At 38.8% G+C, this 24,240-nt stretch overlaps 1 protein-coding gene across 1 annotated transcript in view; it reads left to right on the top strand.

The window, feature by feature from the left end:
• Positions 1-24,240, top strand: part of LOC126337009 (chromodomain-helicase-DNA-binding protein 7) — a gene marked incomplete at its 3' end in the record, with an annotated part of 254,459 nt that overhangs the window by 152,752 nt on the left and 77,467 nt on the right. The window contains 5 exon segments of the mRNA XM_050001259.1: positions 1,843-1,984; positions 2,583-2,670; positions 11,292-11,403; positions 11,504-11,681; positions 17,647-17,736. Coding sequence (XP_049857216.1) covers positions 1,843-1,984; positions 2,583-2,670; positions 11,292-11,403; positions 11,504-11,681; positions 17,647-17,736 — 610 coding nt within the window.

Here is a 24,240-nt window from a genome sequence, read left to right as displayed (position 1 = left end):
CCATGTTACATGTCGCTGCATCAGCAATTACATGGAGGTGACTTTATTATAGAGTGAATTTCTGTCAATGGACATTAACAGAGAATGCATTTCAGTTCTACCTGTTTACCAATGAAGCAGGTTTTACAAACCACGCAGTGAATAACGAAACATGCATTACTGGTCCTTTGACAATTCTCGCTGGCTTCGACAGGTAGAGCAACAGCGACCATGGAATGTAAATGTATGGTGCGGCGTAATTGGCGACCATCTCATTCGCCCTCACTTTTTTGAAGGCACCCAAACAGATACAAAATACATAGTTTCTACAAAATGATCTGCCAACATTGCTAGAAAATGTCCCACTGGAAATGCATAGCTGTATGTGGTGTCAACATGATGGTGCTCCTGTACATTCTGCAATGAACACTAGGCTGACCCTTGGCAGAAAGTTAAACAGGTTTTTCATAGGACATGGCAGACACACAAATTGGCCAGCCCATTCTCCTGATCTTAAACACCTTTAGATTTTTTCTGTGGGGTACGTTAAAGGAGAACGTGTACGGTGATGTGCCTACAAGAATAGAGGATCAGAGTGTATGAAACGTATTGAGGCAGCCTGTGACAACATTACACGTAATGTACTGCATAGTGTAAGACATTCATTATGCGGAAGCCTGCAAATGTGTGCAGAAAATGATGGGCACTACTTTGAACATTTATTGGCCTGAAACATCAGCACACACTTTTTTACATTCTGTGATTAAAAACAAAAACAAATTTTTAAGTTTAACCACATTCTCATGTTAATGTAAATATTCTTCCAACATATCAGTGCCGTCCAGTATTCTTCAGAGAAAAAGACTAATAAAAATGTCAGCATGTGGACATAATAGAACTGCTGAGGAGTTACTCAAGCATTAGCTTTACCTTGCAAATTACTCTGGATGTAATTAACTTTTCACAATGTAAGAAACAGTATTAATTATTTGTTTCTATTTTCAATTTTGCTAAAAATAACAGGTTTTCATTGAAAAAAAAAGTATGTGTTTAAAATCATACTTCCATGCATTTCTCAGTGGTTTGTATTAACCAATTACACCATCCCCTCTCCTCACTTGCGGTCTGCAGAATTAGTTAGTGATAGCCGCTGTGGTCGATGGGTTCTAGGCGCTGCTGCTACAGTCACAGGTTCAAATCCTGGCTCGGGCATGGATGGGTGTTGTCCTTAGGTTCGTTAGGTTTAAGTAGTTCTAAGTCTTGTGTTTGTTTTGGTTTGCGAGCTGCTTCCAGCGGTAATGTTAGATGACTCAACATGTATATGCTGTCATTGGCTGGCAAGATCGTGTGACATGAATTATGATTGGCTGACAAAAGTGCATCAGGCAGCGCAATCTGAGTTTCTGTGGTTTGGAAACTATGATGCTCGATTTAGTGGTATTCGTATTTATACATTCGTAATACAAAAATATGCAGTGTGCAAGATATTTTCAAAATGCGTTTTGCTGCAGTTCGTTTCCAAGTGTGCTGTGAAGTTCTACACTAGAGTATAAAACTCTTTCCATTCAAAAGTAAGTTTTACAGCTCCAAGCGAAAGTATGTTGTCTCTTAATATGGAAAAAAACATACTTTCACTCCGGGTATAGTGTATTTTCACTCAGGAAAAAGTGTTTGTAACTGGGAAATCTTGTAAAAATGTGGAAATTTTTTGTTTTGGCCATGTAAATATCCTGTAGAAAAATGAGAATTCTTCCTACTTTGAAATTTCAGAGTTGAGAGATGAAACAGTTGCATTTTTATACTTTTATGCATGTGTGCATACATTTGGCACAGTAGTAATGGTCGTTTATTTTATTTTTACAGGCCGAAGACACAGGAAACATGGTAAGAAACACAAGATAAAGTTCCCGTGCGATGATTACATCCCAAGGGATGGTGAAATTGTGTATGGGAGCTGGGCAAGAAGTGAATGTTTTAAAATAGAAAGGGGTCTTCTGACATTTGGGTAAGTGTTGGTGTTTGTGTTATTTGCGACAGATATTTTAATACATGTAAGGAGCAGCTATACTAAATTGATAATTGTCAGCATTGTGTTTAGATTAGATATTTTTCCAAGTGCCATGTGTGTTCAAATCTGGTAAATAAACAAATATGGGTTTTTAATAATCATCATTGTTTGTTGTTGACATGCATATGATAGCTGTTTCACTTAGTTGGTGGTGTCTTAAATTTATTTCACATGTAGCAAACATTGTAATTACTTTTTAATCAACAAAGATGAAATACATGCACCAAGTAGTATTAAGACATGAACTTCAGCTTTTATTTTATGTGGCTATGTAAAAATTGTCCATAGTAAATTCAACTGACATAAATGATGGTAGATTGACTAGAGTATTAAACTCTATTTGTTTTACATCACTGAATTTTTGTAAAACTCAATGGTATTTAATTAACGATTTCTAGTTGTCGAATACAAAGAACAGAAATTCAGTAACTATTGTTACTAGCCACTTATTGTGTTCCATGTTAAACATGAACAGCTTAGCACACACATCACAGACGATCTATTTTGAGAATCTGCTAAATCCGTTTTTTGTTAGGTGGAGCCGTTGGACAGAAATACTCACACACAGCCATTTCCGTCGTGGATGGCGAGAATCTGATGTAGAAGATTGCGCTCGTGTCATTGTAAGTTATTTGAGTCTTAATAATTACTTTCTTTTCAATTAGAATTGCTGTAATTATTGTAGATACTAATTTAGAAAATTGTGTTTATTGTTGGAATACTCAAAGTATCTAAGTCGTCGCCCTGCCCCCCCCCCCCCCCCCCCCCATCCCCCCTACCTTCCCAAGAAAAGTGCAGTGGAAGACTGACAAGCTAATTTTAATACACAAATGTGCATTGGTTGCTAATTTTATAAAGTTTAGATCACATTCATTTATGAAGTAATGATGCCTTTCCAACATAATTTTCTTATAGATAGATAAAATACATCAGAAATATTATTTCAGTGGATTGTAACTTATTAACCCATGAATCTGTCAGACTATAATTGTGTGTGCCCACACAATAAAGTGTTAGCCAGAACAAGCATCTGCAAATGCTTTTCACAGTAATCGTTTTGTCCAACCATGGTCTGGTCACTGAATTTCATGGCTTACATTCTTGCGAGTGCTTCAGTGCATGTAAAAAGTGCCTTGTGATACTTCCACTTTCACAAGGAACCACATTTAATTGGGGATGTGTGCATGTATGAGGGCATTTGTCAATCTCGTCTAGTATTAATTAAAGCTGTCCTCGTGCAGAAAGGAATTTGGAATACTATAGCACTTTACTAGGTATTGTCCTATAGGAGGTCTTATGCCCTTGGCTTCCTCTGGCATTTAAACTAACGCACCCGGCCAGTTACTGAAGACCTACAATTTAATGCTGACTACTAAATACAGTGCAACTTACTATGTAAAGGAAGAAAGGACCATCAGAAAATAAATATGTTTGAAACTATGGAACAACAGTATGCTAATATGTTGGCACAGAAGTGAAACAAATTAACCAGAATGCATCACTAAATTCAGATACTTGGTCCAACAGTGGCAAAGCACCAAAGATTATTTATGGTCGGAAAAGAGCAAATTTGTAAGCATTTAAGGGGAGTATAGAGAAGAGGGAACAAATATGCAGGTGTATTGTCAGGATAGAAGTTGTGTATACAGGCTGTATACGACCCGGGAATTTTTCTATCCGGGAGAAAACCGGGAATTGTTTAGAATTCCGGGAATTTTTCATTGTTTTAGTTTTCAGTCAAATTTTTGTAATTTTGACTGGTAAGAACCAATACTCTAACAAAGGATATTATTGTATCCCGCTACTGCAGAATGATACTGCAGCAACAAAACATGAACAGGAGGAAAAAAACAAAAATAAAACTTAAGTTGCACAGGAAATGCGTCTTATACAACAACAAAACAGTGCTCATACAAGCGTCTGCCAACAGTAAAGTGTGTCCAAGGCTTTAGGAATACTATGCAATGCTGTATAACAAATTGCCTCCAGTGAGCGTGACGTGACAACTGTTTAAATTAGATTCGTTTGAGCAGTTGAGTCGCGTATGAGTAGTACCTTCTCCCCCTTCTGGTTACAGAAGTGTGGCTGGGTGCCACTACTTAATATTGCCCCGATTCGGAAATATCGTAGATCCAGGGCTAATGCACAGAGCAGTCAGAGTTGTTGTGGGGAGGTGGGTTGCCTCGACGTGACCTGTGTTTACGTTCAGTGATTTTGTTGTTTCCTCTTCGTTTATTGCTCTCACGTTAAATGACAACAAAAGGGATTTTTGTGGCCGGGAGCTATCAAATGAATTAAAATAAGTTTGCATAATTGCAGCAGGCTAAAATATGTTAATAGTTACAGATTTTGCTTCCACCTTTGACAGTCAAGCAGTAATCGCCTTACAGAGCAATGAAGTTATTTTTGCTGGTTTGCTAAAGAGATTTAGCTTTTATTAATAATTTCTACTGAGGCAGTCAATTTATTTGAAACGAGGTGTTTAACTTCACACTGTTGGCTAGTTTCAACTGTTCGCTGCATATAAAGTGCACTTTTGGCATTATGCTATAATAGAGAACCAAACATGAGTACTGGTACTCCAAGAAAATTTACTATGGATCTGTGTTTTAAGCTGAATTATGCACTTTAGTATGGTTCGCGAAATCCCAACGCTCTTGAAGTATCCTTTGATGTCTTGTTTCTTTTATGACATAGTGTAAGATCTTTGTTTTACATGTACAAACATATGGGCTTCCTGCGTCATCGTAACTGCGCAAGCATGGTGACGCCAGTTATCTGGCACTTTCCTGCAACTGCTGAAACGAACCTATTCCTAACAGGTCGCAGGAAAATATTGCGAATGGTGGTTTGAAAAGCGTTACATTCAAAGCACATTTCCTTTTACAAGAGATGAATTATGTGCAAGAATGTACAATGAATTTCTTAAATCACAAAGCATTTGACCCTCATTTGAAAATCAACTCTTTGAGGACAACCATTTTAGAAGTATTTAGAGACCAGAAGATGAAACATTTGCGTCGTTATTAAAAATTTTACTGGCACATTTGTGTTTGTATCTTAAAGTGCAACATGCGCAAGAAAGATCAACATTATATGTGGAAGCTTAGCTTCTCTTCCAACTTAATAACCTTCTAGACCAATATTATATGTGAATTCTGTGTATGTTAATTTAAGCCATTAACTTTTCTTATTTGTGTATTCGCACGGCTTAAGAGTGATCTTGCTATTGGCTGACTACATCACGTGTCCTATTGCTGTCCTCAGCTGGCGCGATCACGTGAATGAGCTATGGCGCTTACAAAAGCACATCGCAACTCAATTTCAATGCTTCTGATAGTGATATGCATTATTTGGTGGATTCAAATTTATACCTTTGTAATACAAAAATAGGCAGCATACATGTTGCTGCACATCAAAGGTCTTTCAAAACGTGTTTTTCCCCCTGAGTTTCATTTTCTAAAGTGCCGGGAAATTCTACGTCTGTATATACAACCATAAACATTCAAAGGATTGATGACTTTTACAGTGCCGAGGAAGAGTATACTGTCACTTAACACGGAAAAAGTGTATTTTCATCTGGGAGAAAGTGTGTTTTTAAACGGAAAATCCGGGAATTTTTTTTCCTTGTCCAAGTATACACCCTGATATAGTACTGGAGAGGGAGCAGGGAAAGGGTTAGGCACGTGGAGGAGACAGCTGGCAATGGTTGAGGCCAGGAGGCTTATGGGAAAGGAGGATATGTTCTAGGAAAAGTTCCCACCAGTACAGTTTTGAGAGTTGTTGTTAGGAGGGCAGATGGCAGAGGCTGTGAAGGGGGCATTAAAGTGAAACATCATGTTTTGTGAAAGGATAGTCCAGCTGTTTCTTGGCCACAGTTTGGCCGTGGCTACTCCTGTGGACTATTGTCATGCCCATGTAGAATATGGTGCAGTGGTTGCAGCTTGCTTGTTCATAAGGCTGCTTTCATGGGTGGTCCTGCCTTTGTTATGGTGGGAGATGCCTGTAACAGGACTAGAGGTGGTAGTGAAATGACGTATGTAACACTTCATCCATCAAGGTCTATTTCAGGAATGTGAGCCATATGTCAAGGGGTTGGGGGCAGAGGTAAAGGCAGCCTGAATAAGATTGGATTAGATGATTTTTTTTTCATTCCAAGGAAACGCTTGATATTGCGAAGGTTGGGTGGGTGGCAGAACATCACTCTGGGAAGGGTTGGGAGTACATTTTTTATTGCAGAGCATGATGAGATGTAGCTGATGTACTCGTGGAGTATACGATTCAGATGCTCCAGTCCTCGGTGGTACTGAATGAAGAGAGGTGTGCTTCTTTGTGGCCAGACAGTGGGTCCATGAGGGGTGACAGGTTACTGTGAGACAAGGTGTGGGAGATCTGTTTCTGGACAAGGTTGGAAGGGTAATTTTAGTCTGATCGCTTCATTGAGACCATTGACAAATTCGGAGAGGGACTGAGTATCACTACGAGTGTAATGACCATGGGCAGCTAGGTGCCGTGGAAGAGACTTTTGGTGTGGAATGGGTGGAAATTGTCGAAGTGGAGGTACTGTTGATGGTTGGTAGGTTTGATGTGAACATGGTTACTGATGTAGTCATCCTTGAGGTGGAGGTCTGCACTGAGAAATGTAGCTTGCTGGACTGAGGAGGACTAGGCGAAGGAGAAATAGGTTCTGAAGGAATGTGGATAGGATGTATTCACCCTCAGTCCAGATCACGAAGATGTCATCAGTGAATCTGAAAAAGCTGAGGGGTGTGGATTCTGGATGGTTGTGGAGGATTCCTCGGGATGGTCCATGAACAGTTTGGCATAGGGTGCTGCCATGTGGGTTTTGATTGCCTACCACTGATTTGTTTGTATGTGATGCCTTCATATTGACGAAGAGGAAGAAGGCTAGGTTTAGAGTTAGTGGAGTGTTGGGAGTGTAGAGGGAAGTAGTGTGATGACCAATGCATTTTGTAGTAAAGAAGCAGGAACTGTGGAGAATCGATGAAGGAAATAGTGGGTGCCGTCTATGTAGGAGGATAGTTTATGGGTTAAAGACTGAAGGTGTTGGTCCACGAGAGCAGTTATTCTTTCTGTGGGAGTATAGTAACCAGCCACAATGGGGTGTTGCGGGTGGTTGGGTTTATAAACTCCAGGAAGTGTGTAGAATGCAGGATTGGTGGATGTGAGGAGGGAGTCAGTTAGGGAAGAGGTTTTGGGATGGATCTAAGGATTTGAGAATAAACAGGAAATCCTGCTGGAGTTCTGGAATTGAGTTACTGTGGCAGGACTTACATGTGGACTAATGTAACAGCTGGCAGAGTCCCTCAAGACAGGTAATCCCAGTAGTTCGTAACCACATTTGGGAGCCTTTATCGGGAGGTAGGATTGTAAGGTTGGGTACAGTTTTTAGGTGGTTTATTGCAGTTCTTTCTACTGATCTAAGGTTGGTTCCCTTGTTCAATGATTTGGGGAATTATGGTGAGGCAAGGTTCACGTTCAGTATATATTGGAAGGTTAACAGTAGTGAGTAGGTGGCAGTTTGGGTGGATCACAGTTGGATGGAGGAGTAAACTGAGTCAGACAGGGTTCAGTGTTGGATTTGGATTGTGTCTAATAAGTAGAGTTCGTAGTAAAAGTATTCCCACTTTAGGAAGAAAGATCTTCTAATAAGCCCAGCACCATTGAATTTGTGAGTGAGGCAAAAGGTACAGCCTTTGGAAAGTACTGATGCTTTTGATGGTAGGAGGGAGTTTCTAAGTGTGTGGTAAATGTAGCAACAGCAATGAAGGGTTAATGGGGATGGTGTAGAGGTGTTGGATACTTCGTTGAATGAGTGTATGGCTGGAGAGCAGGTAATCAAAGGAGGTTTAGGCATGATTTATATGGTTTTACAGGATCGTATCAGTGAGGGCTATGGACTGATGGAATTCAAACAGCTAGAGTTCGTGTGTAAAGGGGAGGGGGTTACAGTCGATTAAGAGTAGTTTGATGGTCAGTCCATTTAGGAAATTCCATGAAGCTGGGTAACAGCACAAGACAGTATGTAGGACTGGGTTCTGACTAGGGAGAGGGAAACTATTCTGTACTGAAGGAGTGTGGGTCCATAGTGAAGAATATGGGAAAAGGTGAAACTTGTGTGAGCATTGTCTATAGTCAAAAATGATATAAAATCCACTTGAAACGCGATGAGATCAACTGGGATGGAGGGGGGAGGGGGGGGGGGGGGGGGGTAGAGGAGATGATGATGGTTGTGTGGGATGCAGGTTGTTGGGTGGATGTATGTGAAAAGAGTGTTTAGCAGGTATAATTGGATAAGCCAGGTTAATATGTGCATAAAGAACTCGGCACAGAAAGGTACAAGAAAATGCGTAAAAATATGAGAGTACAGAATAGTTTCCTTCTCCCTAGTCAGAACCCAGTCCTACATACTGTCTTGTGCTGTTACCCAGTTTCAAGGTCCAGGGATATTTTTATCCGCAGGAAGAATGTTGGATGCTAAACACAGCTCCTACAATCAATGTAGGCATGCATATGGGTGTGGATGAGTCTGGTGATATAGGTTAGCTTGGAAGACAGAGTGTATTTGGTTCGAAAGGTGTCAATAAATACAATAAAAGGCAGGAAAGTGGTGGGAATGAGAAAGGGGGGGGGGGGTAAAGAGGACAGTCACTGAGAATGTAATATGATAAGATAATGGTAACAAAAGGAAACAGACAGTTGGAGGTTGGATAGAAAATCATTAAGCAAAATCTTAACATTGGAAAGTCCAGGATGGAGTAACAATAATATGGAAAGGATAGATTGCTACTAGCCATACAGACGGGCACAGTGAAAAAGAATGCTGAATATTTAAGCTTTCGGACGGACGGACGGACGGACGGGCGCGTGCGCTCGCTCACACACGCAGATGCGCACGCCAATACGCACGCCCACACACGCCCCCGCGCGTCCACACACACACACACACACACACACACACACACACACACACACACACACACACACACACACACAGCACTTTCACTGTCCACTAAGACTCAACAGTGACTGTGACCAACATGAGCAGTAGTCTTGGTCAAATGGGTATTGGGGCTAAAGAAGATGTATGGTGCAGGGAGGAGGAGTTAGAAGTTGGGGAAGGTGCTAGTGCCACACGTGGGAGCAAGGGTGTCTCTAAGGCCTCCACAGACCAATATTACTTGCCCAACCTTGCCCAGAAACAGATCTTCCATGCCATATCTCACCAGTCATCCCCAGGAAAAATTTTAAATCGCTGTTTTAAAAATGTAAAAATTGCAACCCTGGTGTAGGGGTAGCGTCTTTGCCTAGTAATCAAAACGTCCTCAATTCTGTTGGGTTCAAACCTCACCACTATTTAAATTGTAAACAAAAATAAACAATGGCAGCTGATGACATCAGGCATAAGAAGTTGCCCTTATTCCTCAAACAGCCTCGTCAAAGCGGGCAGAGGAGTGGACAGGAGCTCAGGGCTCTGTCTTACCCTTGCGATAGGAAACTGCCTCTAAAAGGTGCCGAAGAAGCGGCAATGATCAATGGCCTAAGGGTCCAGAACGCAATTGACACCATTACATTAAAGATGTATAATGAGCATCAATAGAACACGTGGCCTGTAACAAAAAGTGTCATGATGTTCTCTCCATTGGCTAAAAAGTCCAGACTATGCCTCCACCCTATGCCCCGCCCTTTCGGATATCCAGGAGGTAACTGCCAAGGTGGAGGTGACCGTTATGGGAAAAAGGTTGAATAACCAATAAAAGGGTAACATTCTAAGAGTGGGGGCATGGAATGTCAGAAGTTTGAGCTTGATAGGAAATCTAGAAAATCTGAAAATGGTAAAGCTCACTGTAGATATATTGGGGGACATTGAAGTGAAATGGAAAGAAGACACTGATTTCTGGTCAGACGAGTGTATGGTAATATCAAAAGCAGCAGGAAGTGGTATAATGGAAGTAGTATTTGTTATGAATAGGAGTTGGGGTACAGAGTGGGTTAGTGTGAATAATTCAGTTAGTTGTTCTCAGCAGAATCAGCAGCAAACAACACTGACAACAATCAACAATAGCTCAGGTATATGTGCTAATGTCATAAGCAGAGGATGGGGGGGGGGGGGGGATATGATGATATTTAATGGCGGATTTGGTAAATAAAAGGAGATGAATATCTAATAGTCGTGGGGGATAAGAATGTGATTGTAATAGTGATAAAAGAAAGTGTTGTGGGCGAATTTGGGTATGGCAGTGGGAATGAGAAAGACTTAATTGAGTTATACAATAAATTTCAGATGATGATAATAAGGAACACACTATTCAAGAATAGCAAGAGGAAACTTTATACCTTTAAAATAAATAAATAAAAAAAAAAAGGCCGGGAGATGCAGAAAGATTAAATTACATCATGGTCAGGCAGAGATTCCAAAATCAGATATTGGGTTGTAAGGCATACCCAGAAGCAAATAGACTCTTGGCTCACAATGTAGTAATGATGAAGAGTTGGCTGAAGTTTAAGAGGCTAATCGGAAAGAATCTCTGTTCAAAGAAGTGGGGTCTGGAAGTTCTAAGGAATTAAGAAATATGCTTGAAGTTCACTGAGGCTATAGATACTGCAATAATGAACAGCTCAGGAGGCTGTTCAGTTGGAAAGAGAAAGCCCTGTCAAGACAGTGGTGACCTGTGCTCCCAGTCATTATAACTTGTATTTCTCTTCTCTTCTTCTTTTGTCGTGAATCACCTCTCATGCCTTTCTTCATAATGTTACCAAGAGTTCCCATATAACCTCCTAATTCTCTGCCATGGCTCCTCAGTCCTATACCAGTGGTCCCCCCCCCCCCTCCCCATTAACAGTTTTATTTATTCCCCCTCCCCCCACCAAAGAGATGTGTGTTCTGTGTCTCTAAACAGTGAGTCTCTAGTTGATAATTGATTTAACTTTTCAGATTTTTAGGTGGCTGAAGTTGGTTGAACCAAAAATTCTGTCAATTATTTAATTTTAATTGTGACCTCATTTCTCTCTGATTATGGGTGAAATTAAATATGTCTCTTAGTTTCATGGAAATTATTAAATTATTTTTTCATTGTTTTTAATGATGACTTGCCATGCTAATACTGAAAGAATATCAATTTCTTTATGAGTTCAGACATAGAACTGATTTCATTTGCAATGACATTTTCTTGACTGTTAAGTGGTACAAACAACTGATCATAGTTACTTGTAACCTTTTCAGTTACTTTATTGCTTGAGATACTACAGAGGTGATGATAAAATCAGGAGTTTTATTTGGGATCTGATTACACCATCGGAAAACGGAGAAACAAGAGTGCAGAAGAATCACATGGGTATGTAGTGAAGGGAAACACAATGACAAGTTGTTAAAATTTAGTTCTAAATTGAAAGATAATCTTTGTTTTATAATGGTATGCTGTGATCTTACTTTAGGACTTAATACACCAATACCCCGTGGAAGGAAAAATAAAAAATTTTTCAAGAAGGATGGGAGATCTTCAAATCAAAATGAAATTGGAGAAATGAATGATTGGAGTCGCCATGAGAAATACGATGGTGACATTCTTTTGGAAAGCAATTATAAAAAGCACCTAAGTCGACATGCAAACAAGTAAGGAGGATTTTTCTGTAATAGTGTGTTAGGTAATAGTACACAATGAGAAATATTAACACACTAAGTGTTGACGTATTGTTTATGGAAGCACTTGAGCTTATCAGTGTTACATAATTATTTTTTTAAGTCACAATCACATACTTCATTCACAATGCCAGTTTCGGCAGTTTCTTACCTTCAGATGTGAGTAATCCACAACCAACCAAACACATGTGTTCTATGCATTCTTAACTTCATGGAATGGGGTAAAATACGTTGTTGAATGTGTGATGGCATTGTGTTTAATTCATTGACATATTTTATCGATTTCATGACATTCACCACACGTAATTCAATTCCCATACATCTTGAAGAAGCCATTAGTGGAGTAATTATCACATATTAAGATGGCACTAAATTGCTAAAACCAATAATATGAATAATTTAGTAATTAGATGATCTTTTTGCAATAAATTATTATGTAAGTACATTAACAAAGTCACTAACTGCATTTCAGAAATTGTTAATTTAATAACTGCATGACAAAATAACTCTTTATTTGGTTTTCTCTATGATAACTACTCCTTAGATATTGTAAAATTTGTGTGTTTGTGTCTACTTTTGGGCTGCATCTTGTGTTGAAGCTGACTACTCGGAAGTGAATTGGGCAGATTTAAGTCAAAATGCACAGGGAGGGAAATGTGTTTAGGAGGGACACAACTGGTGAACTGTTTCTATAAGTAGTGATGGCATGTATGGTATCAGTTATGTGCCTAACGTGACCGGTCTTGTGTGTTAAGAAGGGCACCTACTGACATGGTGTGACATGACCCATGGAATGGCATTGGTGTGGTATGTGTGTGATTCAATGTCAACAATAGTAACTTCGCACCATGTGTTCTTTGGACGGTGAAGGTGTTCTGGCCCTATTCAACTTATTGAATGTTTTGTCTGAAGGAAGCAAAGCTACACAATTCTGTAGTTTCTCTGTAAAATATTTACTTTCAAATAAAAAAATTAAAAACCTCAATTTTGGAACCTGTGTGAGTTGTTCACTAGGCATTCTCTCTCATAAGATTTGAGCAAACTGTTTGATAAACAATAATTGTCCTTTCACGCTCTGTAGTCTGTCATTACAGCTTGGGAATGAACTTGTTCTCTTTTTGTTATTGGTTACAGTTGTTACGGTACTTAAACTACTGTGCATGTTGCAAAAAATTTATGATAAAATATAATTGGTGGCCAATTTACTTTTTGTGTATTTTAGATCGTACATTGCGGGATATGAAATACAGTTAACATTTGCGAATTGGTTTTAACTCTGGAAGCAAGAGCCAACCTATTTCCAGTCTTGAGTACATACTTCATACATGTGGTGATCAGCTGCCACATGCTCAGATGCCATTGTCACACAAGCTACTCGGAGTTGTGGCTTGTGTTTTTCTTTTGTATGTGTGGTTTATGAAGTCAGCTGCTGACACATTTTGGAGTTAACATTGCATTAAAATTCATTTTCTTTTTATAAGTAGAGATAGACAATTGCAATCCAGCAGCAGAGTGAGCTGCGTACTATATGCGTCAGATTTTCATGTCTGCGCTAACAGTTTCATTTATGAAACATTCACTTACTGTTTTTGTTCACACATTGTCTAACAAAAGTTTCACCGAGCAATCAATGTTAAATTGGATTGTGGAGTGGTATACTTTTTCCTGAAGGAGGATTTTGCCGAAAGTTTATATGTGACAGCCTTTTTATCATGCTTGTCTGCAACTCAACATCTCATCGTTTTGGTAAGCACCAGTCTGTCCTTTCCATATTATTGTTGATATTTTAACTTGGACTTTCATTATTTTATATTTAATTACAGATATCCAGGATGAAAAGAGCTGTAGAATTTTCTTCTGGTATGTTATTGTCAAAGATCTGGGGATTGGACATGCAACAAATTGTGGCATCAATAAAATTAATATATCAATGAAAATATTCAATTTGTGAACTTACAATGTAATTGGACAGGTGAAAAATCTCGCCAAGCAATGGCACGAGAACATATGCAAATTAATATATGATGGTTCACACTGTTTGTTTCATAATGTTATATGGTTTCATGATGTTGCATATTGTAAGTCATCTGTGCAGCAGAATATAGGCCATCCTGTTGAGAACTTACTCTGAAAACTAGAAAACCAGCAGTGGTCTGGAAACAACGCTGTCAAATTGAGTAATAATGCTGTACTGTCTGTCTTCACCCAGGTGGAGTATGTATACAGCTACATATCAAAAGGGCCTGATAATACATTCAATAAAAAGACTTACGTGTATGTCTTATATAAAACCTCATTTATGTCAATTCTATTTAGTTCTTTCTTCATTCTTTTCCGCAAACAGATTAAATGAATTCAAATTACTGTACCTATCCATGACATGTCATTAGCAGTCCTTTCTTGTGCTTTATTTGTGCCGAGTACCTTTCCACTAGACCAACAAAAATGAATATTGAACTCGTAAACTGTCAGTAGCATAGACGAAGTGTGTGTCACAAAGTGGAATATGTTGCATTCATCTGACAGTGGTGTGGCATGCCAGGTGTCTGTTACATCGTTTCAGCCCAGTAGGTGCTGCTCCATCGTGCTGTATATGTTTCATCTGAAGTTGCAAGCTATACGTGTGCTTCATGCTACACCACTTGCCATGTCATTCAGGTATGCATCTTCCATTATGGGTGCCTAACATTAATATCATTTGTGCAGTGCTACAGTAGGATGAATGTCAGTTCACACTAAATGTGAACAGACTTTCACATCAGGTCTTGTAGAGTAGTGTTACGTTAACTCAAGATGGAACATCACCACCATGTTACATTGCTGTATTCACCAGTGAAAGTGAGAGTATGAGGGAACATGCTTCATAAAAGAAGTTAGCTTATAGAATTGACAGTAAGGAACTAGCAATAGCAATAGTAGTAGAATTTTAAGTCACCAAAGCAAAGCTCATAATGAGTATTTGTCAGAAACCTTGTGGTAAATTCTATGCAATGCTGGTTGCCATAAGTGCCCTACAAACATTTTAAAGCATCAACATTAATTTAGAAGGGGGAGTGCATCACTCTTTAGTTTCATTATTAAAAGTTTGTTTTCTATTTAATTACTAAACTCTGTCCAAAGAGGCCATGAAGGCCTAAGGTACCAATCGGCCCCCAAGTCATCCTTAGCCCAGAGGCAACACTGGATTAAAGTATGGAGGGGCATATGGTCAGCACACCGCTCTCTCAGCCTTATGTCAGATTACGAGACGAGAGCCGCTACTTCTCAATCAAGTAGCTCCTCAGTTTGCCTCATTTGGGCTGAGGGCACCCGCCGGCCAAGAGTGCTCGGCAGACCGGATGGTAACCCATCCAGGTGCTAGCCCAGCCTGACAGTGCTTAGCTTTGGTATTTCAGTGCCTGTGTTATTCTGATGACAATGCACTGCAGTGACCACAGGCATTACAAAACACATAAAATGAATTCACAATTACGAATAATGACTACCATCAGCTGTAGAATGGAATGAGGACAATGAAAATTTGTGCTGGTCTGGGATTCGAACCTGGATTGCCCGCTTCTTATCACTTTCATCGTTTACATGGACATTCCATCTTGTTTCATTTCATTGCTGGTGGTATCTATGCTATCTCATAAACATATTGTGAAAGATTTTGGCATGATGTAGTGCGAATTAATCCCTAGAAAGCTTGCAAAAAATATTAGGAATTTCAGAATATACGTTAGTCCCTAACTGAATGATGGAGTGCAGTTGCTAAAGACACTGTCCACTGTGGGAGGATGGAGTTCGCTCTTTGCAGCCATCCTGATGTAGATTTTCCTAAGTCATTTCAGACACTGCTGGAATTGTTTCATTCAACAAAACAGCTGACCACCTGACCTATCCTAAAAACATAGGTTTTGTGTGTGGATATATCTTGAGCTATAATCTTGTAGGAAAGTTGGGGTATTTATTTTCATTGTATTATAATGACAAATCGTACATCGTTGTGAGGTGATGCTAAGATGAATAAATAAATCAAATCAAACGGTCTGCCATGTATTATGATAACAGTATAGTATCTGAATTGAGAATGTTAGTTCTTTCTCATTTAATTGCCACTTTCTGTGTCCTTTCTGACTCTTGACCCAATCTTTGAAGCAAATTTTCATCTGTACAGCATCAATAATTTAATCCTACTTGAGAAGTGTAGAAAACTTGAATATTATTGATCTCTGTGTATTTATTTTTAAACGCATCTCCTTAACGTGTGAGTGGCAAAGTACTTTTGACTTTATTACATCTTCATAGTGAAATATTCATTCATTTGGAATAAGTTGAATACATACTGTTCCAGGTATTCAAGTCATATTGGAGAAGAATGTGCACTAACCATTTGACCGTAGTAAATAAGAGATCTAAATTGCTCAAGATATTATGTTCACATGACCACAAAATTGGTTATAATGAAGTATCAAATTGCATACCTAAGATAAGAACGGTTTAAAATTCCTTGTGGAGCTAAAAAGGATTCCAATAAGTAGTGTTTCCACCAATTATGTAATGCATATCTGGCTGTATTCCATGAAATGAGACCGAGAAGTGGGTGGTAGAGCCACATGACAAGTTTTGATTCATTAGAGCCCATAGATTTGTTAGACTCTTCACACATTAGATACACTAAGTATCTGTAGATGAATTCGCGGAGTATAACTTGGAGATTGCCACTACATCGTGTACGTCTCATAATGATCTGGTTGACAGACTGAAAGAGAAATGCTAAGTACCAAAGACAATGCAAAAATATATATATATATATATATATATATATATATATATATATATATATATATAAAAAACAGAAAGAGACTTCCACATGGGAAAAATATATTAAAAACAAAGATTCCAAGACTTACCAAGCGGGAAAGCGCCGGCAGACAGGCACATGAACAAAACACACAAACACACACACAGAATTACGAGCTTTCGCAACTGGCAGTTGCTTCGTCTTTCCTGACGAAGCAACTGCCAGTTGCGAAAGCTCGTAATTCTGTGTGTGTGTTTGTGTGTTTTGTTCATGTGCCTGTCTGCCGGCGCTTTCCCGCTTGGTAAGTCTTGGAATCTTTGTTTTTAATATATATATATATATATATATATATATATATATATATATATATATATATGAAACAAACAGATTTTGTATTTATTTATGTATGTATATCTTCGAAATTTCATGAAACTAGGGAACAGGGTTGAGAACTTAAGAGAATTAAAGATGTGATCAGTAAAACGTAACAATTTACAATCTCCCGATAATGTCAAGAACGGCCGGTGACAAGCCAAGTAATCCGAATTAGTGTTTCTGGCGCCAAGCGAATAAATTTGTATGAGACGTGCTGAGGGCAAAGTTTTAAGTATGAGTGTGTCATATTTCCAGCAAAATAACAAACTGAAGATTATGCCAGTGCTATACAAGACAAAAAGCATCTTGTTCTGGGAACTCGCTACACTAAAAGCACATTCCTCCATTTTAGTAGACTGAGACTGCTATGGCATCTAAAGCTTTATACAGGGTCAGCACTTCACTTGAATTTGCTGATTGAAGGAAGGTTTTGGATATTACTCTTGGAACTGAAGTAGATGAATGAACAGAAAACAAAAAATTTGGGGATGATAAAAAGGTACAAATGGACACTGCCTTCTAAGGACTCCTGTACATCCAGTTCTTCCATTAAGAAGAGTGAACCTTCCTTTAATATTGCATCTAACTTTCAGAAAATAAAAAATCAACTAGTGTATAGCACCGATTCCTGAAAATTATTTTGTCACTTCAGTAGCAATATCTCTGTCACTGTTGATATTTTGCTTACAAGATCCAATAGTTTTGGTAGAAATAATATTTTTTGTGCAGTTAAATTGTCAGTGCATTCAAATAACTAAAAGCGCTATTTGCTTGCAGGATACTGTTACGTGTTCGAATGCTTTATTATATAAAGCATGAGATTATAGGTGATCTGGTGCAACATATTAATGATGGTGTCCATGTTAGGTAAGTTTACATAAAGCAAGTGCATGTCCTTTCCCACAGAATTCTTTAGTAAAAAATTGATTGAAAAATGTTTCACTTTGTTGTGCTAGATGGCTCTGCTTTTTGGTGCTTGGTAGAATATGGAAATGAAGTAACAAGTAGACAGAAAGATATAAAGTATTAATGTCTGTTGTTATTGTTATTATTATTATTATTATTATTATTATTATTAAAGAAGAGTGATTCATAGGTAGCATTTATTTGTTGTTCATGCAAATATACACAGATTCACCACTTTCGCATGCTGTTACTTTTTTGATGAAAACGGGCTCGTGCATACGTGAACAGGGGTGTTAGCTGAGTATTTTGAGTTGATGTTTGGTTGATTTCTTCACTGAGGATGGAGTGTTTATATTTGCTATACAAGCAGTTTGAAACAATTACACTATTTGCAAAACTTGTAAACTGATGCTTTTTTGTGCTTTTTGTGAATAACTATTGCCATTCATAGTTATACGGAAAAGTAGACTCGCAGTGAGATGGTGCATTTTGCTTTGTAGTTGTCTCTGATATCTTTGCCACTAGAAGATTACTCTTACGTATTTAGTCATTGTTTCCGATGTTTTTAACCCATAATTTCCACAGTAAGTTTCATTGTTTAGAAGTTTAAGTTGCTCCGGGCTAAAGATTGTTTGGTAAGGGCGCAGAACAAAAAGGATTTAATTTATTAGAGGCTTCAACTTAGTGTGTTGCGTGAGTATTTCAGAATACCTAAAATGTGAGATGTGATCATTTCAAGCATTAATGTAGATCAATTTATTGTAACAACTCATTGTGCATCCCTCCCTATTTCCTCTAGACGTTAATAAGAGAACTTGGAAGGGGGGGGGGGGGGGAGAATATTATTATTATCCATTACTGAGACGGTTAATTGCTGAGGAAAGACAATGATCTCTAATTTTTTACCTGTAAGCAGAAGGGAATTTAGTTCTTGATTTAAAAATAAATAAATAACAGTGTGAATATGAATGGTTGATGTAGAATATAAGTAAGTTGCCTGATGAAAAAAGTGATCACCAAGGACATGTGGTCAGATGTAAATGTAACTTATATATATATATATATATATATATATATATATATATATATATATATATATATATATATATATATATATATATATATATATATAAAATTAAAAACAAATATTCCAAGACTTACCAAGCGGGAAAGCGCCGGTAGATAGACACAATAAATAAAACCACACACACACACACAGAATTTCGAGCTTTCGCAACCTACGGCTGCTTCGGCAGGAAAGAGGGAAGGAAAAGGAAAGATAAAAGGATGTGGGTTTTACGGGAGAGGGTAAGGAGTCATTCCAATCCCGGGAGCAGAAAGACTTACCTTAGGGGGAAAAAGGATAGGTATATACTCGCACGCGTATCCATCCATCCATACACAGACACATTTAAAGGCAAAGAGTATGGGCAGAGATGTAATTCGAGGCGGAAGTGTGGGGCAAAGATGATGTTGAATGGCAGGTGAGGTATGAGTGGCGGCAACTTGAAATTAGCGGAGTTTGAGGCCTGGTGGATAACGAGAAGAGAGGATATATTGAAGGGCAAGTTCCCATCTCCGGAGTTCGGATAGGTTGGTGTTGGTGGGAAGTATCCAGATAACTCGGACGGTGTAACACTGTGCCAAGATGTGCTGGCTGTGCACCAAGGCATGTTTAGCCACAGGGTGATCCTCATTACCAACAAACACTGTCTGCCTGTGTCCATTCATCCGAATGGACAGTTTGTTGCTGGTCATTCCCACATAGAAAGTGTCACAGTGTAGGCAGGTCAGTTGGTAAATCACGTGGGTGCTTTCACACGTGGCTCTGCCTTTGATCGTGTACACCTTCCGGGTTACAGGACTGGAGTAGGTGGTGGTGGGAGGGTGCATAGGACAGGTTTTACACCGGGGGCGGTTGCACGGGTAGGAGCCAGAGGGTAGGGAAGGTGGTTTGGGGATTTCATAGGGATTAACCAAGAGGTTACGAAGGTTAGGTGGACGGCGGAAAGACACTCTTGGTGGAGTGGGGAGGATTTCATGAAGGATGGATCTCATTTCAGGGCAGGATTTGAGGAAGTCGTATCCCTGCTGGAGAGCCACATTCAGAGTCTGATCCAGTCCCGGGAAGTATCCTGTCACAAGTGGGGCACTTTTGGGGTTCTTCTGTGAGAGTTTGAGAGGATGAGGAAGTGGCTCTGGTTATCTACTTCTGTACCAGGTCGGGAGGGTGGTTGCGGGATGCAAAAGCTGTTTTCAGGTTGTTGGTGTAATGGTGCAGGGATTCAGGACTGGAGCAGATTCATTTGCCACGAATGCAACATTGACAGACCTATAAATGATAAATGATTAGAACTGCAATCACTCATGACATATCCACCAGAGTACATTAGTTTTGCATTTCATGAACTTTCAGACATACCTCTGTGATATTACTAATTCTTTTTGTGATGTTTCAGCTGACAATCTCTCAGCCTTTCTCAAGATGAGTTTCTTGCAAAGTTTTTAAATCAGTTTACACAACACTGTGAAGTAATCATGCTTCCATCAGAGACAACACTGTTAGTAACAACAGCATCAGTCGTAAATAGAACTTTATGCATCTACCAGTAAAACAAAATAAGCGCAGTGTCAGCCCGACAAATTAAGCAAACCCCTCATTTCATGTCTGCACTCTTAAAGGAAATATTGTTTTAATGTATGCTGTCCATAATAAATAACTAAATATTTCTAAAGCACTGTGGGTTCAGTGACTTTGCACTTGTTTTACTCTTAGAGGTGTAAAGCATTTTAACTATGACTTGTGCCCTTCTTATGAACAGTGTTCTCTCTGACACGTGCACAAATACTCAACAGTAATGTTGAAAATGGTTAAAAAAAATGTTGCATGTGCCTCACCTTGGAATGCCGAAAGATTGTCAGTCTGAGAACAAGAATTAATTGTATCTCAGATGCAGACCATAAAGTTGATGGAATATTCAATCCACTGTGAAAACTTTAAGAAACATATTGCATTAGTGTTGTTCAAGTTTAGTATTTCAAGCTTTGTAGTGGATATAAGGGATGTGAATAGTATCAGATGTTAAGTGATCTATGAAGAACATGTAGATAATGTGTACTTCTGTTGGGCCTTGTTACCAGCTCCTGACACCCCTTGAAAGGGTGATGCCAAGTTTTCATTTGACCATGGCTTTCCACCCCAAGGAAAGATTATTGTATTGTGCACCAACCACATTGTAACCCTTTTCCTGGGGAGGTGCCCCTTCCAATGTTTTTGGAGAGACAGCAGTATTATTGTCGACATGATGTGATGAGCCATCAGATGTGACAAGAAGTCATACCTGGCAGTGACTGAGAGAACTGACAACACAGTGGTAAATCAGACATCCTCTGTCCTTATATATTACATCTCTTGTGACAATATCATGGTGCCATTTTTCAACAGGGCAGTGCTTTTCATACATGGCCCATGTGCCTACAAGCTGTGGGTGTAATGTTAAGGTACTGCAAATCTGTCGCCAATAGAAGCAGGTAAGATGTAAACTCTGTCCCAGTGCCAGCATCCAGGATAACCAGAAACTAGTTAACACAGTTGTGGGTGGGTCAGCTTGTATCAGGAGAGGATTCAATGGCTTCATGATGATGCTCTTCCCAGCTGAATCAGTTCATACACCCCCCCCCCCCCTCAATCCCCCGCTAGATACTTTGCAGCTGGTTTCCTATGCCGTCGCCCCCCCCCCCCCCACCCCCCACCCCCTGTCGATCTGTGCATTGAAATTTCCTGTAAGACGTTTGATGTCATCCTTAAATACTTTGGATAATACTTTGTCAAGGGTTGACCAGAATTTATCTGCAGACTGTGGGTCTCTCTTGTTGCTCTACTTAGTATGGGCACGTGCATTGATCAGTGTGTATTTTTTGTTGCCACACTGAACGCGCATGGTCATCAGTCGGTTGCTCAGTGGAGTGACTTCTCTTATTATTGTGTACCAGTATTAGAGACAAGATCATTGTTGGTGGTTTTTCTTTCTTTCTCTCTTTTTTTTTTATATAAAGCAGCTGAATATCGTATAAGAAAGAGTGGGTTAAGTAAATGCTGATTTAAATGTTTTGTGGGGTGGTGGTGGTGGTAACAGCAGCAACAGCAATGTAGACCATCAAGACAATGGTAGTGGTGATTGTAGAATGATTGGATGTGTTAACAGAAAGTGTCTCATCAAGACAATGGTAGTGGTGATTGTAGAATGATTGTATGTGTTAACAGAAAGTCTTACTTTATCAGAACCTTCTTTTCATGCCGAATGTGATAGAGTATGATTAGCAACAACCAGTTCAAAACTAATACTTTATCTTGCTTTCTTTTTCAATTTTTTAGTATACAAGCTTTCATTGTTTCTGCTAATGTGTGTTTTCTTTCACTTGTCCACCCTTGCACATTTGCATGTTGGCACTGATTGAACACATATAAAATGTGTAGGAGATAAATTATAAATCTAGAATTCCAAGCTGCACTCCTATATGCTTAAAGTGTAATTTGCTGTAAGGAAATAGTTACCCTAAGTTTAATTACAAGCTAGTGTCTGGTTTTACACGTATTCTTTAATTTTTGTAAGTTTTTGCCAATTCATTCAATAGCTGAAATTCATTGTAACTGTTTTTATTTTTTTGTGTAGTTGATTAGCATTCTGAACAATAACCCCATCTGTGCTTTAATTTCATATCAGACAGATTAGAATTTAATGAGAGTATAATTCTATGAAACTGAGCCGCATGTGTAATGATTGCAATGCACTATCACTGTTGGTTTTCTTTAAAAAAACTGTTTCTTGTTTTTAGTGATGATATTGTAGGAGCAGAGAGAAGTTGTTTCCTTACTGTATAATACTTTCATGGGATTGCTGTTTAATTACTTGTCAGGGATTTGTGCTGTGATTTCCTGTAAGAGCAGTTGTGGTTAGTTAAATACCTGGGTGTATGTTACAGAAGTGTAATTCGCTATTTACACTCGAAGTTGGTCGGTTCTTTTTCCAGCTAATTTTACTAACTTAAAAAGTTGCAGGCAGTAATGAAAGAGAGAGGTTTATTATGAAAATTAAAACCCCTTTAGGGTGTAATGACAGTAGCAGTTACAAAAACAGAAACATTTGGTCTGTGATGGTGGAAAAATAGGTTTTCTTTTTCTGTCAAAACTTTCATTTATATAAAAGCTATTTTCTCTTCCTTGCCTTCTCTCTCCTTGAAAAAAGCATTTCTTGATAGTTGATGCATTCATCTACTTTAGTCAATTTGTTTCATCCTTACCACAGACACAAATGCTGTAACAACACATCAGCCTATTCAGAAATAGAAGTTACCTAATATTTTTCTAAAACAGGAAAATTATATAACTACTATAAACAAAATAAAATTGGGATGCGTAGTCTCAACACTTATCTGCTAGTGTTTTGCACCTAAATTCCATTGGTTGCCTTTTGGGGCACTTGCACAATTTCTGCAATGTTGAAACACTTTTCAGTTAATTGTTTCAATAGCATTCTGCAAATATGATGGAATTTTTTGTATGTTGTATTTTGTGGGACAGCATTGAAGGATAGACTGATCATACAGGGTGTATACGACTCGGGACAACTGGGAGAACAGGGAGAAACCCAGGAATTTTTTCATCCGGCAGAAAACTGGGAAAAAGCTGGGATGTTTTTTGAAATCCTGGGAACTTTTCATTGTTCTAGTTGTCAGTTAAATTTTTGTAATTTTGACTGGTAAGAACAGACTCTAACAAAGGATATTACTGTATCCCACTATTGCAAAATAATACTTCAACGATAAAACATAAACGAGAAAAGAAAAACTTAAATTGCAAAGGATATGCGCCATATACAAAGACACACACAGTGCTCATGCAATCGTCTGTCAACTGCAAAATGTGTCAAAGGCTTTAGGAAGACTTTGCAGTGCTTCATAACAATAAATTGTCTCCGATGAGTGTGAAGTCACAAAAGTGCATGCGCAGTTGGTTAGTAGATTATCCTGCTTCTGGCTACAGGAATGTGGCTGTTGCCTGTGTAAGCAGTCGCAGCAAGCAGCTAGATGCTACTGGGAAAAGGGGGTGCCAAATTCATGTTCTTGAGGAAAAAAAACTTCTTTCACAAAATGCCTATCATCAGCGCACGTCTATCGATTATTCATATGATTTTGAAACTCTTCCCGGTTGGCTTTTGACACTTTTGAACACATTTGAAGTCGATTTCTGAACAAATCATAAGTTGATTTTTGAATGCATGCATAGTGTACATGATGTCTCTGGTGAGGAGAATCCTCGTCACATCTAGAAATAAACTTTCTGCAGACAAACGGGGACAAGGCTATACGAGCTGAGCAGAGTAAAGCCGAACAGATGAATGACAATCACTGTCTGATTATGTGACTGGTAGGGTTTGTGAATTATCAATGTTGTTATAATTACTA

The sequence above is a fragment of the Schistocerca gregaria genome, chromosome 2 (assembly GCF_023897955.1).
Source record: "Schistocerca gregaria isolate iqSchGreg1 chromosome 2, iqSchGreg1.2, whole genome shotgun sequence".
In the NCBI taxonomy this organism is placed as follows: domain Eukaryota; kingdom Metazoa; phylum Arthropoda; class Insecta; order Orthoptera; family Acrididae; genus Schistocerca; species Schistocerca gregaria.
The sequence above is the reverse complement of the archived record's forward strand: the minus strand, read 5'-3'. Positions and strand labels throughout refer to the sequence as shown.